This window comes from Ranitomeya imitator, chromosome 1, assembly GCF_032444005.1.
Source record: "Ranitomeya imitator isolate aRanImi1 chromosome 1, aRanImi1.pri, whole genome shotgun sequence".
NCBI classification, from domain to species: domain Eukaryota; kingdom Metazoa; phylum Chordata; class Amphibia; order Anura; family Dendrobatidae; genus Ranitomeya; species Ranitomeya imitator.
Genome location: NC_091282.1, coordinates 358237149 through 358254631, shown reverse-complemented (window position 1 = coordinate 358254631; position 17483 = coordinate 358237149). Strand labels below are relative to the sequence as shown.

General features: G+C 48.4%; 1 protein-coding gene across 2 annotated transcripts in view; it reads left to right on the top strand.

Moving 5' to 3' along the window:
* The first annotated feature begins 1121 nt into the window (after positions 1-1121).
* Positions 1122-17483, top strand: part of TTC5 (tetratricopeptide repeat domain 5) — a 65633-nt gene continuing 49271 nt past the window's right edge. The window contains exon 1 of one of the 2 annotated variants that reach the window (XM_069760798.1): positions 1122-1240. In XM_069760798.1, coding sequence (XP_069616899.1) covers positions 1190-1240 — 51 coding nt within the window. In that variant the 5' untranslated portion in view covers positions 1122-1189. Of the gene's footprint in view, positions 1907-17483 lie in introns of both variants that reach the window. The other variant, XM_069760807.1, reaches the window with a different exon arrangement.

Sequence of the window (17483 nt, the reverse complement as noted above, 5' to 3'; positions counted from 1 at the left end):
TAGGGGTGTACAGTATACATAGTACAGAGCAGTGTGTGTAGTATAGGGGTGTACAGTATACATAGTACAGAGCAGTGTGTGTAGTATAGGGGTGTACAGTATACATAGTACAGAGCAGTGTGTGTAGTATAGGGGTGTACAGTATACATAGTACAGAGCAGTGTGTGTAGTATAGGGGTGTACAGTATACAGTACAGAGCAGTGTGTGTAGTATAGGGGTGTACAGTATACAGTACAGAGCAGTGTGTGTAGTATAGGGGTGTACAGTATACAGTACAGAGCAGTGTGTGTAGTATAGGGGTGTACAGTATACATAGTACAGAGCAGTGTGTGTAGTATAGGGGTGTACAGTATACAGTACAGAGCAGTGTGTGTAGTATAGGGGTGTACAGTATACATAGTACAGAGCAGTGTGTGTAGTATAGGGGTGTACAGTATACATAGTACAGAGCAGTGTGTGTAGTATAGGGGTGTACAGTATACAGTACAGAGCAGTGTGTGTAGTACAGGGGTGTACAGTATATAGTACAGAGCAGTGTGTGTAGTATAGGGGTGTACAGTATACATAGTACAGAGCAGTGTGTGTAGTATAGGGGTGTACAGTATACATAGTACAGAGCAGTGTGTGTAGTATAGGGGTGTACAGTATACAGTACAGAGCAGTGTGTGTAGTATAGGGGTGTACAGTATACAGTACAGAGCAGTGTGTGTAGTATAGGGGTGTACAGTATACATAGTACAGAGCAGTGTGTGTAGTATAGGGGTGTACAGTATACATAGTACAGAGCAGTGTGTGTAGTATAGGGGTGTACAGTATACAGTACAGAGCAGTGGGTGTAGTATAGGGGTGTACAGTATACAGTACAGAGCAGTGTGTGTAGTATAGGGGTGTACAGTATACAGTACAGAGCAGTGTGTGTAGTATAGGGGTGTACAGTATACATAGTACAGAGCAGTGTGTGTAGTATAGGGGTGTACAGTATACAGTACAGAGCAGTGTGTGTAGTATAGGGGTGTACAGTATACATAGTACAGAGCAGTGTGCTGTGTGGAATGCACTTTTAGCAAACAGAACAAACACCACGAAGCTCCTCCCCCACACGCACGTGACTGATCACATGGTCCTGATCATGACATCATCAAAGGTCCTTTAGCCCAGTAGGAGTTTGGTGTCTGCTCTTCCGAAATTATGGCAGAAGGGGGAGTGGAGCCAGAGGCTGAAGTGAGGGGCAGAGTGCAGGTATGTCCGGGCCGCGGGCAGAGCCGCTGTGGTGTCAGGACTAGTAATGGCCGCCGTGCTCACACACTGACCCCGTATAACAGCGGCTGTGACGTGCTGTGCGGGCACACTGCAGCCCTGGCGTCCCGGCCATTTCTTGCTGCACAGTTTCTCTCTCTGCTGTCACTTTTTCTTCCCTTATTGCTTGTTGCTATAGCAACCCCGACTGTCGCTCACTGTGCGCTTGTGCAGGGCTGTAACTGCCTGGAGCTTGTGTTGTAGGAGCATGTGGCCCTGCACCCAGACACCATCCGGCGCTGCTCCGGTCTCCTCCTGCCCTTGTGCCAGGTGTATGATAGCCCACCCTGTCCACCAGACACAGGGGTGTTCCCTAGCCCTGGGCCAGGCCATGCTTACTGATCGCCCCCTGTCATCCAGCCCTCAGCTGATTCCGCTAGTCCCAGAAATGATGATAATGTTTATATAGTGTCAGCAGTTCATGCAGAACAGTCATAGGTAACAATGTTACAGATAATACAATAATTAAAGCAAAATAATGACAGCAGTGAGGGACACTCACTTCAGGAGACTCTCACATCTCTTCCCGGACTTCATCACCATGAAGGAGGAAGAGAAAACCTATGTCCTGCTGGGAGAAGAAGAGAGCGCAGTGGAGATAGCAGCGCGGTATGTGAGCGAATGCCATAGACTGCGAGAAAGAGAACTATGATGCCATGGACTATAGCCCCCAACCTGGATCTGCCCCCATCAACCTCCCCTATGCCATGGACTATAGCCCCCACCCTGGATCAGCCCCATCAACCTCCCCTATGCCATGGACTATAGCCCCCACCCTGGACCTGCCCCATCCACCTCCCCTATGCCATGGACTATAGCCCCCACAATGGACCTGCGCCATCCACCCCCCCCCTATGCCATGGACTATAGCCCCCACCCTGGATCTGCCCCATCCACCCCCCCTATGCCATGGACTATAGCCCCCACCCTGGATCAGCCCCATCAACCTCCCCTATGCCATGGACTATAGCCCCCACCCTGGACCTGCCCCATCCACCTCCCCTATGCCATGGACTATAGCCCCCACAATGGACCTGCGCCATCCACCCCCCCTATGCCATGGACTATAGCCCCCACCCTGGATCTGCCCCATCCACCTCCCCTATGCCATGGACTATAGCCCCCACCCTGGATCTGCCCCCATCAACCTCCCCTATGCCATGGACTATAGCCCCCACCCTGGATCAGCCCCATCAACCTCCCCTATGCCATGGACTATAGCCCCCACCCTGGATCTGCCCCCATCAACCTCCCCTATGCCATGGACTATAGCCCCCACCCTGGATCAGCCCCATCCACCTCCCCTATGCCATGGACTATAGCCCCCACCCTGGACCTGCCCCATCCACCTCCCCTATGCCATGGACTATAGCCCCCACAATGGACCTGCCCCATCCACCCCCCCTATGCCATGGACTATAGCCCCCACCCTGGATCTGCCCCATCCACCTCCCCTATGCCATGGACTATAGCCCCCACAATGGACCTGCCCCATCCACCCCCCCTATGCTATGGACTATAGCCCCCACCCTGGACCTGCCCCATCCACCTCCCCTATGCCATGGACTATAGCCCCCACCCTGGATCAGCCCCATCAACCTCCCCTATGCCATGGACTATAGCCCCCACAATGGACCTGCGCCATCCACCCCCCCTATGCCATGGACTATAGCCCCCACCCTGGATCTGCCCCATCCACCTCCCCTATGCCATGGACTATAGCCCCCACAATGGACCTGCCCCATCCACCTCCCCTATGCCATGGACTATAGCCCCCACCCTGGATCAGCCCCATCAACCTCCCCTATGCCATGGACTATAGCCCCCACAATGGACCTGCCCCATCCACCCCCCCTATGCCATGGACTATAGCCCCCACCCTGGATCAGCCCCATCCACCTCCCCTATGCCATGGACTATAGCCCCCACCCTGGACCTGCCCCATCCACCTCCCCTATGCCATGGACTATAGCCCCCACAATGGACCTGCCCCATCCACCCCCCCTATGCCATGGACTATAGCCCCCACCCTGGATCTGCCCCATCCACCTCCCCTATGCCATGGACTATAGCCCCCACAATGGACCTGCCCCATCCACCCCCCCTATGCCATGGACTATAGCCCCCACCCTGGATCTGCCCCATCAACCTCCCCTATGCCATGGACTATAGCCCCCACCCTGGATCAGCCCCATCAAACTCCCCTATGCCATGGACTATAGCCCCCACCCTGGACCTGCCCCATCCACCTCCCCTATGCCATGGACTATAGCCCCCACAATGGACCTGCCCCATCCACCCCCCCTATGCCATGGACTATAGCCCCCACCCTGGACCTGCCCCATCCACCTCCCCTATGCCATGGACTATAGCCCCCACAATGGACCTGCCCCATCCACCCCCCCTATGCCATGGACTATAGCCCCCACCCTGGATCTGCCCCATCCACCTCCCCCACAGCTCCTACCCAACATCCCCACAGTCCCTATCCCTATTGCCTCTATACACTTGCTTTGGCAAAACTGATGTGTATTTGGTCCTGCCAATAAAGCTTCTTTGAATCTTGAATCTTGAATGACTGTACTCGTAAGAGCTTACAATCTACGATGAGGAGAGACAAAGTACAGGTACATATTTACAATGATGGTCCAGCCTTCCTGAGGCAGTGGGGGGAGATGAAGGCTGCACGAGCTAGTCACCAGCCAGTGTGTGGAGTGCTTTTGTGTGTTTTGGAGGATACGTATATATACTTACCTTGTAATGTCTTCACATCCTGTTCTGTCCGGATCCCAGAATTCCAAGCGGTGGAAGTTCACCGACCTCCATATTGGGACACGCAAGTGATGGGTGTCTCAATATGGAAACTGCTGGTGGTACCAGCCTCTTGCACGATACCACCAGCAGAACACCGTCACACCACACACACACTGTATACGTCGTATGCAACACACACACACACACACACACACTGTGTATGCGCCGTACACACCACACACACTGTATTCACTGTACGCAGCCTCTTGCACGGTTCCACCAGCGGAACACCGTTGCGGACACACCACCGCCGGGATCAGTCGAATGATTCACTGTTTGTCGCCATCTTTGTACAGGAGGAGCGCATGCGCAGTTTTAATGTGACCGCCGCTATCTGTCTGCACAAAGATGGCGGCGGTCTGATTTACTGCACCTGCGCAGAATTCCGCGCAGGCGCAGTGAATCATTCGGCTGGTCCCGGCGGCAGATGCGCGACGTGTCTACTGGCAGAGGAAGCCGGTCACATTAAAGGGGTTTTCCCACGAAAGTTCATTTTAAAAATTGTCTGTTTCACCATGTACGGGGTATTTCATATCTCCTGGGCAGGGGAGGAAGCAAAAGACAATACTGACATTACAGCAGGGGATCATAGAGGATACATTTTGTCAGGTAAAATATTTCACTGACTGTTTTTAAACAATATTTGACCTAACAAAATGTATCCTCTGCGATCTCCTGCTGTAATGTCAGTATTGTCTTTTGCTTCCTCCCCTGCCCAGGAGCTGTGGTATGTTTTGTACACAGCCAGAGGCAGACAATTTTTAAAATGAACTTTCGTTTATGGGAAAACCCCTTTAAAAAGCAGATATCAACGCCAACATGGCTCCTCCTAAAAAGTACGCCAATGACAATGAAAGGAAAGCAGCAAAGGCACAATGTCGAAAACAACAAAGGGCAAATTAGACTCTTGAAGAGCAACAGCATCGCTGGGACAAAAACAATGCATATAGCACATGGGGTAGACGGGTTAAAGAAGAGAGCACAGACGGGAGAAGTCAGCAGGTGGGGAAAGAGAGAGTGGATAGGTGGGTGGGCGCATGGGGGGGAGAAATTCTCAACGCTGCAAAGCCTGCCCCCATCGTGACATTACCGCCCTCCCGATGTGATAGCATCCATCTAATGTGTGTTGTGTGTGTATAATAAATATATATATATATTCTCAAAAAATTAATTTATTTCAGTTCTTCAATACAAAAAGTGAAACTCATAGATTATATAGAGTCATTACAAACAGAGTGATCTATTTCAAGTGTTTATTTCTGTTAATCTTGATTATGGCTTACAGCCAATGAAAACCCAAAAGTCATTATCTCAGTAAATTAGAATACTTTATAACTCCAGCTTGAAAAATGATTTTAAAATCCAGAATGTTGGCTTACTGAAATGTATGTTCAGTAAATGCACTCAATACTTGGTCGGGGATCCTTCTGCATCAATTACTGCATCAATGCGGCGTGGCATGGAGGCGATCAGCCTGTGGCACTGCTGAGATTTTATTCTTCCCATTGAGCTGGCTCTTCAGGACCTGTCTTACTCTTTGTTGGTATTTGGATGTTGCTGCTTTTCTTGCCTCATCATCATGGTTACAATATCTCTGTGGGATGCTGAGGTACTTGTAAGAGTATGTTTCCATGGTCAGTAAACGCTGTGGATTGGATGCTGTGTTCATCCGCAGCGTCAAACCCTCAGCGGCCAGATGTTACAGCATAGTGGATGGGATTTGAAGAAATTTCATCTCCACTATGCGTGCAGTGACGCCTCCGGCTTCCCTGCGTAACCGGACATGCGGCAAGTCTTTCTTGACCGCAGCGTGTCAATTTTTCTTGTGGAGACGTTCCATCTCCGCAAGATAAATTTCTTGTCCAATGTATTGGGCGCGGTGATTCCGCACGGTTCAGTGAACACATGCGGAATCACCTGCATTCAGTAGCCGGCAGCGCTTTGGATGCAGCGGACATTTGCTGCATCCAAAGTGCTGCCAGTTCCTGACCGTGTAAACATACCCTAGCATGTCTGTACATCTGCTATGTGCCCTGCTGGTAATTCCACTTCATCAGTCTTGACTACCTTGCATCTTTCTCCTTCCTCCATGACAGCACCACTGAGAGGGGGGATCCGCCGTTCAGGGACAGGTAACCTACAGATAAAAGGGCAGTACCTCTCTCTCGCATCAGTTGATTTCCTGTCCCTGACTGAGAACATTCAGATCGGTGGTACCAGGTGAAGATTCCGGATGAAGATGATCCAGGGCTGGCCAATCTGATTCAGGCAGCGGGGAGGCCCCTGCCGCGACTAGTGCGGTGCCTGATGCCACCACCGCTGGGTCTTGCAGGGTGAGCACAGAGATGGATGCGGGGCTTCCGAGTTTCCCAGCCTGCGCACGCGTGGACTCAGCCAGGACGCCCCCTGATGACGCGTCTGCGAGAGACGGTGCTTGCAGACAGAGCAGACCGGAAGTGGGGCTAAAGACGCCGGGCAGTAAATTTAAAAGGGGAAGTGTGTAGACGCTCCCTGCTGCATGCAGTCCCAGAAGTCATGGAAGACAGCGAACTGCAGCAACAGCAGCCAATGACACAGCCACAGTAGCAGCATGCTAAGAGACATCCTTCGGCAGACAAGCGGAGCGGACGGTCCAGTAGCCACTCTACGCAGCACAGCAGGAAATCTGGCACGACGGACAAATCTCCATCATCAAAAAACCCATTATTGGATCCTATCCCTCCTCCAGAACCGGTACTCGTGGCTGCGTCTTGTGAGTGATCTTCGTGAAAGTTCACCATTTTAATTGGATTTCCCTTCTCTTCTTTTTAGGGAAGGAAGAGATTGGGAAAAGCGAAGCACAGATGTTGCCCCATGTGTGATAAAGCATTGCCAGTCACCTGGGACAAGAAGCTATGCCATTCTTGCATAGGATAAGTGCTATGCGAAAAAACCCCAGACTTCACTTCCGAGCTGAGATCAGAGATTACCCCTTTCTGCCATATAACGTACTATCCCGTCGAGGTGACCTGGGACTTAATTCTTAGTACTGGGACTTGGTACTTCATGGGCAATCAGGCGCGCTTACGGGGGTAGCGCGGCTGATCGCTGCTGGCTGTCAGCTGATTATTACTGTGATCGCGTTGTTCCAAACATCTCCCTGCAGACCCCGGATTCAAGATGGCCGCGGGGCTCCTTCCGGGACCTGCAGGGAGGCGGCTTACCAGCTTTGCAAAGGGTCAGATCAGCAATCTGACACTATACAACCATGTCCCACCCAGGGACAAAGTAAAAAAAGAAAAAAAAAAAAATTATATATAAATATATAACACACACACACACACACACACACACACACACACACACACACACACACACACACACACACACACACACACACACACACACACACACGTGTAAAATAGAAAAATTCTAAATAAAGAAAAAAAAATATTGCTCCAATAAATACATTTCTTTGTGTAAATAAAAAAATAAAAGTAGACGTATTTAGTATCGCCGCGTCCGTGACGACCCGACCTATAAAACTGTCCCACTAGTTAACCGCTTCAATGAACACCGTAAAAAAGGCAAAAAACAATGCTTTTTTTATCATACCGCCGAACAAAAAGTGGAATAACACGCGATCAAAAAGACCGCTGAAAACATCTTGTCCCGCAAAAAACGAACCACCATACAGCATCATTAGTGAAAAAATCAAAAAGTTCTCAGAATAAAACGATGCAAAAATAATTATTTTTTATATAAAATAGTTTTTATCGTATAAAAGCGTCAAAACATAAAAGATGATAGTAATGAAGTATCGCTGTAATCGTACTGACCCGAAGAATAAAACTGATTTTTTCCTATCGCCACGACAGCACACACAACGAGAGAGGGGATCCGCCCACCTTCCGGACAGGAACCTACAGGTTAAAAAGGGGCGGTCCCCCTCGCCCTCCAGTTTGGGTTCCTGTCCGGACGGCGGGAGCCTGCAGGATTTCACCTTACCCGGGTCTGCCAAGCCTCTGTGCGGTGTCCGGGGGGGAACGGCAGAGTCGGGGGCCCGGAAGCAGCGTCGGGGGAAGTCCTGTGTCCAGCTTCCCCCCTCGTCTGGCAAGGATCAGTGGCGTTCCTGGGGGAAGGCATGCCGCCCTGGGTCGTCCACGCGCGCGCGATGCTGCTGGAGCAGGTCGGCGCTTATGACCCGGAAGTGAAGCTAACGACTTCCGGAGGAGACCGGGAGGAGGAGCGCGGGACTTTTGAAAAGAAGGCAGCGCTTGGTGAGTGGTGTGCGGCAACATGTCTTCTACAGGAGACGCCGAACACCGACAGCTAGGAGAGCAGAGGAGGAGCAGCAGCAGATCTCGTAGTGGTGATGTGGTACACGGGCAGCAGGACCCTGGCAACCCGACGTCACGTCGCACCTCACCCCCCTCAGAAACCGGTACTCTATATTTGTCAGCAGTGGTGAGTGTTATTTCCGAGCCGTTGGCTGATACAACTGTTTTCTGTACTATGCTTTGTTGTAGGGGAAGAAGGTCTCTAAATCTAAGCATAAGCAGTGTGCTTTATGCACGGAGCCACTACCTGACACCTATTTAAAGAAATTATGTCAGACGTGTATATGCCGTACATTAGAAGAGGCCCCTCTCCGGGTATCGGATTTGAGGGAAGTAATTAGGGAAGAAATAAAATCGTCCCTTAAATCTAGACGGCATGAAAAGAGCAGTATGGAGATGGTGTCCGATTCTAGCCCTTCGTTACAAGAGGGCGAATGCTCGGAATGTTCTTCACCATCCTCCTCAGATGATGAGGGAAGGCCTTGCTTTTCCACTGACAATATGGAGACTTTAATTAAGGCAGTCCGTGCGACTATGGGGGTTGCAGAGAGTAAAGAACCGAAAACAACCCAGGAGATCATGTTCGCAGGGCTGAGCCAGAGAAGTCGTAAAGCTTTCCCGGTGGTAGATTCCATTAAAGATCTGGTCAGACGGGAGTGGGACAAGCTGGATAAAGGGTTCTTACCTTCGGCCGCAAAAAGAAGGTACCCCTTTGAGGATGACGCCTTATCCCAGTGGATGAAAATTCCGAAAGTAGATGCGGCAGTAGCCTCTACTTCAAAAACAGCCTCGCTACCATTAGAGGATGTAGGACTCCTTAAGGATCCTTCAGACAGGAAGGCTGACATGCTCCTTAAGAAGCTATGGGAGTCATCATCTGGAGCCTTTAAGCCCGCAATCGCAGGCACCTGTACTGCTAGATCAATTATGGTCTGGGTGACTCAGCTGGAAGAACAGCTTAAAGCAAAAGTACCCAGGGATAAATTGTTGAATTCCCTGTCTCAGGTCAGAGAAGGAGCGGCTTATCTAGCTGATGCCTCGATTGATTCCCTGAAACTGGCCGCAAGATCGGCGGGTCTTTCAAATGCAGCCCGACGGGCACTATGGCTAAAGACCTGGAAGGGGGATGCTCAGGCTAAAGCCAAATTGTGCTCCATTCCGTGTAGGGGTGAGTACCTATTCGGCCCGGTGCTGGATGACATCCTTGCAAAGGCAGAAGATAGAAAGAAGGGATTTCCTAAAACGTTTAATCCCACTTTTAGAAACGCCTTCCGGAGACGCATGCCCTTCAGAAAATTTCAGTCAGACCAGCAGGGATATAATCGTGACTGGGAAACATCGGATCAAAAGAAGAAAGGTGGATACTATAAGAACCCTTCATCTTTCTCAAGACGTAGACGTAACTACAGATAGAACAGATCTACCAGTAGGGGGAAGACTGAGGTTCTTCTCAGATGAATGGAAAAAGATAACTTCTAGTGCCTGGATAATGGGGGTAGTTGAGTCGGGGTTAAAATTAGAATTTTTAAGAACTCCCCCAAATCATTTTGTAATAACATCGCTGGACACTCCGGCCCAACAACAGGCCTTAGAATTAGAGATTCAACAATTGCTTACAAAGCGAGTTATTGAAGAGGTTCCAAAACATCAGGAGAAGTCGGGTTTTTATTCTCCGCTATTTTTAATCTCTAAACCTGATGGGTCCTTTAGGACTATCATAAATTTGCGTAAATTAAATAGATATCTTCAGTACCACGCTTTTAAGATGGAATCCATTAGGTCAACAACTAAGCTTTTGTTTCCTAGGTGCTACATGTCGGTCTTGGATCTAAAAGATGCGTACTACCATCTTTCAGTGTACAGAAATCACCAGCAATTCCTCAGGATGGCAGTATGGGTAAACCATCAGATTAAACATTTCCAATTTCTGGCAATGCCCTTTGGCCTGTCCATGGCACCTAGAGTTTTTACAAAGGTTGTTCCGGAAGTAATGGCCCATATCAGGGAAAGGGAAACCCTTGTAGTGCCCTATCTAGATGATTTTTTAATAGTTGGGAATTCAATTGCTCAGTGTACGGCTAGGGTAAATGCCATAATATCATCCCTACAGGAACTCGGATATGATGATCAACTGGGAAAAATCAAAACTGGAACCTACAAGACGTCAAATGTTCCTAGGAGTTCTTCTAGACTCAGAAGATCAGTCATCCTTCCTACCAGAAGAAAAGAAGCAGAAGATCATTCGAAGGATCACGGCCGTAAGGAAAGTTCCAAACTTAAGTTTAAGAGACGCAATGTCTCTACTGGGATCATTGACTGCGTGTATACCGGCGGTGAGATGGGCTCAGGCTCATACTCGAATGCTTCAGTACGAAGTTCTTCAAGCAGAGAAAGATCTTCAGGGTTCTCTAAGCAAAAAGTTCAATTTATCACCCGCCACTCTTCATGATCTGAAATGGTGGCTCAATCTACCACATTTAGTAAAGGGAGTTCTCTGGACCATCACTCCGGACAATGTAGTTACAACAGATGCCAGTCCGTTCAGTTGGGGGGCCCATATGGGAGACATTTTAACCCAAGGGCGATGGTCGATTCAAGAATCCCAGAATTCCTCAAATCTAAGAGAGCTTGCTGCGGTCAATCAAGCTCTTCTTTGCTTACTACCATCCCTGAGAAATTCGCATGTACAAATACAAACCGACAATATGACTGTGGTGTCCTACATCAATCATCAGGGGGGGACAAGGTCACGATCCCTAATGACCACTGCAGCACAGATATTGTCCCTGGCCGAGAATCACTTACATTCCCTGTCGGCAGTTCATATAAAAGGGGAACTCAATATAGAGGCGGACTATCTCAGTCGCCATTCCCTTCGTCAGGGGGAATGGTCCCTAAACAAACAGATATTCGATCGGATAGTCAATCTTTGGGGGTTGCCGGTAATAGATCTATTTGCTACGAGGGAGAACAGGAAGGTCAGGAAGTTTGCATCTTTACACATAGCAGACCGACCGTTCATAGTGGATTCCCTTCGTGTCCATTGGGACTTCCAGCTGGCATATGCCTTTCCTCCAATGTGTCTGATTCCGATAGTTCTCAGGAAGATCAGGGAGGAAAGAGCCAGAGTGATCTTAATTGCCCCCTTCTGGCCCAGGAGGCCTTGGTTCTCTCTCCTCAGGACAATGTCTGTGACCGATCCCTGGGTGTTGCCAGTGGTTCCGGAACTCCTTTCTCAAGGTCCATTTCGTCATCCAAATTTGGAGACTCTTCACTTAACGGCTTGGAACTTGAGAGGGAGCTTCTGAGGGAGAGGGGGTTCTCTAATGCTTTAATAGCTACCTTATTGAAAAGCATGAAGGAGGTCACTACGAAAATTTACACAAAAATTTGGAAAAAATTCCTTATGTTTTATCAACAACCATTAGGAGATAAAGCTCCGATTTCGGCTATTTTGGAATTCCTTCAGAAAGGCTGGGAATTGGGTTTAGCAGTTAACACTCTAAGAGTTCATGTTTCAGCCTTAGGGGCTCTGTATAACAGTGATATAGCTGGTAATAGATGGATTGCTAGGTTTATTAAGGCATGTCAGCGTTCTAACCCAGTCCATATTGTGAGATTACCCCCTTGGGATCTAAATTTGGTGCTTGAGGCGTTGACTGAACCTCCTTTCGAGCCATTGGATTCTATTTCGATAAAAAACTTAACCCTAAAAACAGCTCTACTTTTAGCATTAACATCTGCCAGGAGGGTCAGTGATATACAGGCGTTGTCAGTAGACCCTCCCTATCTAATAATTCTCCAGGATAAGATTGTCTTAAAACCTGATCCTGCATACCTGCCAAAAGTAGCAACTAAATTTCATAGAAGTCAGGAGATTTATTTACCATCTTTTTATGAAAATCCAGGTTCAGAAGAGGAGAAAAAAATATCATACTCTAGATGTAAGAGGGCGATATTAGAATACTTGAATAGGACACAAAGCTGGAGACAGAGTAGGGCTCTGTTTGTTTCTTTCCAGAATCGGAAAAAGGGTTCAGGTGTCACGAAGAACTCTATCGCTAGATGGATTAGAGAAGCGATATGTCTTGCTTACTCTGCCAGGGGAGTAACACCACCAGAAGGCTTCAGGGCGCACTCCACTCGGGCTATGGCATCATCGTGGGCGGAGAAGGCAGATGTCCCCATTGAAATGATATGTAAGGCGGCAACTTGGTCATCACCTTCCACCTTTTATAAACACTATCGCCTTGATCTATCTGCCAATTCCAGCTTACAGTTTGGCCGTTCAGTACTTAGTGCTGTGGTCCCTCCCAAATAGATAATCTTTGAAAGTCTCTCGTTGTGGGTGCTGTCGTGGCGATAGGAAAACCGGTTTTTACGTACCGGTAATAGGATTTTACAGAGTCCACGACAGTACCCATACATTCCCCCCCGTATTTAGTTACTTATTCTTGCACTCTGTTGGAAGGTGTGCCTTTAGAGATCACTCTATAGAGGTGGTGGTATTTAGTAGTGTTTAAGATAATGTTGTCATGTACTGATTCATTGGCGGTATCCCTTGTACTCTGGAACACAAACTGGAGGGCGAGGGGGACCGCCCCTTTTTAACCTGTAGGTTCCTGTCCGGAAGGTGGGCGGATCCCCTCTCTCGTTGTGGGTGCTGTCGTGGACTCTGTAAAATCCTATTACCGGTACGTAAAAACCGGTATCAATTTTACCAAATGTAGAACGGTATAAACGCCCCTTCCCCCCCCCCCCGCCCCCCCAAAAAAAGAAAGAAATTCAGCTGGTTTTTGGTCATTCTGCCTCACAAAAATCGGAATAAAAAGCGATCATAAAATGTCACGTGCCCGAAAATGGTACCAATAAAAATGTCGACTCGTCCCGCAAAACACAAGACCTCACGTGACTCTGTGGAACAAAATATGGAAAAATTAGGTTATGGTTGGGATTAGGGTTAGGGGTGCATTTGGGTTAGGGTTTCAGTTAGAATTGGGGGGGTTTCCACTGTTCAGGCACATCAGGGGCTCTCCAAACGCAACATGGCGTTCTCAACTCCAGCCAGTTCTGCGTTCAAAAAGTAAAACAGCGCTCCTTCCCTTCTAAGCTCTCCCGTGCGCCCAAACAGGGGTTTACTCCAACATATGGGGTATCAGCATACTCAGATTGAACAACAACTTTTTGGGTCCAATTTCTTATGTTACCCTTGGGGAAATAAAAAAAAAAAATTGGCGAAAAGATAATTTTTGTGAAAAAATGATTTTTTATTTTTATGGCTCTACATTATAAACTTCTGTGAAGCACTTGGTGGGTCAAAGTGCTCACCAGCAATATAGCAACCTTTTTCTTTATTGTGACACTCAATAGCCTTCCATCCATAGATTCTGTCAGTTGCTTGATCTGTTTACGATCAACATTGCGTGCAGCAGCCACCACAGCCTCCCAGACGCTGTTCCGAGAGGTGTACTGTCTTCCCTCCCTGTAGATCTCACATTTTATGAGGGGCCACAGGTTCTCTATGGGGTTTAGATCAGGTGAACAAGGGGGCCATGTCATTATATATTCTTCTTTGAGACCTTTACTGGCCAGCCACGCTGTGGAGTAGTTGGAGGCATCTGATGGAGCATTGTCCTGCATGAAAATAATGTTTTTCTTGAACGATACCGACTTCTTCCTGTACCACTCCCTATGGGAGGTGGAGCCGCATATTCATCACTGTAATGTGCGGCACCACGTGACCGCTCATACAGGAAGAGCTGCGATGCTGAGAGAAAGCATCGAGGGAGCTGGGTAAGTATTTTAATGCCAGTGGGCGGGCGCACGGGGGGGCGGGGTGGGAGGTTTGAATATTACCGGGAACTTTATTTTAACAAAAAAAAAAAAAGATTTTTCGTTCCTTCACTCTAGCGAACGCTGCTGGGAAGAAGGAATGAATTCTGGATTCAGCACCCAAAGCAGGGGACACCGCTTACTGTAGCGATGTCTCCTGCATGGTGCGTGTGGTACCCATTCGTCACACGGACGGCACATGGCTGCCGCACGTGAGCCACACTGATGTGCCACGTGAGCACACGGATAACTCCGGTACCGATTTTTCCGGTACTGGAATTATCTGGACGTGTGGGACAGGCCTAAGGCTGTTACTTGAATAGTAACCCTTTATCTGCAGGTAAATAGCATTTTCAAGGTGACTATTTCCATTAAAAAAATTGCCTCTTCCAATCTGCATAAAAAATGCATTAAATAAAGAGGAACGTGTATAAAATCACAATAATCAGAGAAAATTGTTATTGTTTGTTTGGGTGCTGACAGCTGTATAAAGTACATGAACAAGGATAATGGTGTGCACTCAGGTCAAGGACACGGAGGTGCTGGTAAAACAGACCGTGTGGTCAAGTCAATAGTAGAAGAAAAAATACCGCACACTCGAAACTGGTATGATGCGAAAGGTATATGCCAGATTTATTCACGAAAACAAGTCAACAATTGCCACTGTGATAATTCGTAGATAGAAACCCGACGTTTCGACCCTCCCGGGCCTTATTCATGGGGTTACTTAGCTCTTTTGATACACAGACATAGGAGTGGCAGTGATAGAAGGCAAGACAATGGTCTTTTTAAGGCATAACCTTATAGTGGGTCCAGTAATTGCTCCTGTGGTATAGGTAGAGGGGTCCTGTTTAGGGTGAGCCGCAGTATATAAAGAAGTCCTTATAATGGGTCCAGTGAATGCTCCTGTGGCATAAATAGAGGGATCCTGCTTAGGGTGGGCCGCAGCATGTGGAGCTGTCCTGCTCTGTCCTGTGTCCGGGGGTCAGCAGCGCATCCCGCGCCCAGCTGTGTTGTTCTGGATTGGAGCTGGGCGCGGGATGCGCTGCTGACCCCCGGACACAGGACAGAGCAGGACAGCTCCACATGCTGCGGCCCACCCTAAGCAGGATCCCTCTATTTATGCCACAGGAGCATTCACTGGACCCATTATAAGGACTTCTTTATATACTGCGGCTCACCCTAAACAGGACCCCTCTACCTATACCACAGGAGCAATTACTGGACCCACTATAAGGTTATGCCTTAAAAGGACCATTGTCTTGCCTTCTATCACTGCCACTCCTATGTCTGTGTATCAAAAGAGCTAAGTATCCCTATGAATAAGACCCGGGAGGGTCGAAACGTCGGGTTTCTATCTACGAATTATCACAGTGGCAATTGTTGACTTGTTTTCGTGAATAAATCTGGCATATACCTTTTGCATCATACCAGTTTCGAGTGTGCGGTATTTTTTCTTCAGCTGTATAAAGTGTGCAGGAAAAAACGCAGCTTTTACGCTATGTGTGAACATGGCCTTAGATACTTTTTCAGCTTTACAGGAGAGGGTTGTGGTTTTTAGGGTGGGGCCTATATGATTTTAAGATGTCACTATTAGAAACATGGAAAACACAACAAATTTATCATCCAGCATGAACCGCATGTTTCAATCCAGGGCATCTAGTCTACATCTATACTGTCTAACTGTAGGACTTCCCTTATGAGCTGTTTGATGCTGCTGCTCTTTTTGGAGTGACGGAAAGTTACTAGGTCTGGTTTGTCAATACAACTTCCAAATTCTGGCGTATTGTAAGACTGTCTAGTCTATGACCCTGATTCATCAAGACTGGAGTTTTGCATGCTACCCTAAATGAATGGAGCGCTTGAGTAAGATGTTCGTCTTAGGCTACTTTCACTCTAGCGTCGGTACGGGGCCGTCGCCATGCGTCGGCCCGACGTACCGACGCAGATTGTGAAAAAAATGAACAACGGGGGCAGAGGATGCAATTTTTCAACGCATCCACTGCCCCATTGTAATGTCTGGGGAGGAGGGGGCGGAGTTTCGGCCGTGCATGCGCGGTTGGAAATGGCGGACTCGACGCACAAAAAAACATTACATGTAACTTTTTTTGTGCCAACGGTCCCCCGAAACACGACGCATCTGTCGCACGACAGATGCGACGTGTGGAAATACTTCGCTAATGCAAGTCTATGGAGAAAAACGCATCCTGCGGGCAACTTTGCAGGATGCGTTTTTTTCTCCAAAACGACGCATTGCGACGTCCGCCAGAAAATGCTAGTGTGAAAGTAGCCTTGAAGGGAATCTGTCACCCTATTTTTTGCATATAAGGCCTCTTTCACACTTCTGTCGGCAGTGTCCCGTCCTAATGCTTCAGGAAGACGTACCGATGGATGTTTAGAAAATAGTGTTAAAAAGTTCGCAACACATCCAGTATTATGACTGATGCGCTGCCTGAGTTTTTGTAGTGTAGATTTGGGATTTCGTATTCCGGGGACGAGAGAGAGAGAGACTTTTTTCTGGGTTGGAATATGCTTCCAGGCATGCTCAGATGTAAAAACTGCATCCGTCACTGGATTCCTGCGTTTCACAGTGTGCGCAGGATCCAGTGTTCATAGGCTCCCATTCTGGGGAACGACGTATGCCGCAGGAGGCGTCGGGGAACGTTTTTCCACTGCAGACAAAAAAACGTTTCATGGAACGTTTTTTTGAAAAAACTGGCCTTCAAATTCCACAGGATGCAGTGCACGACGGACGAAACGTGTGGCCACCTGTCGCGATACGTCGCTAATAAAAGTCTATGAGAAAATTTTTTTGCAGGATCCTGTTTTCTCAAAAAACGACGTATCTCGACGGGACTACAAAGACTGAAGTGTGAAAGAGGCCTAAACCGCAGTACACAGGTGCCGGGCCTCTCTGACCTTTCCCAGCGCCTGCGCACTGCAGTACTTTACTCTGCCCTCAACAGGGCAAATCAGTACGCCTGCGCCGGAGTCACGAACGACACAAGGAAGAGGATGTCATCACATGAAGATGGGAGGGGTCGGACCCAGACCTGCGACGCCCATCGGATTGGACCCTTCCCCCCCCCCCCCAGGTGAGTATAATCTAACTTGTTTTTCTCATCTTTCAGGTTTCATCGGGTAATATCTGTAGCATTGCAGAATGCTGTAGATAAGCCCCAGATGGCGGTGGCCACAGCTTATATATGAAAAAGTAGGTG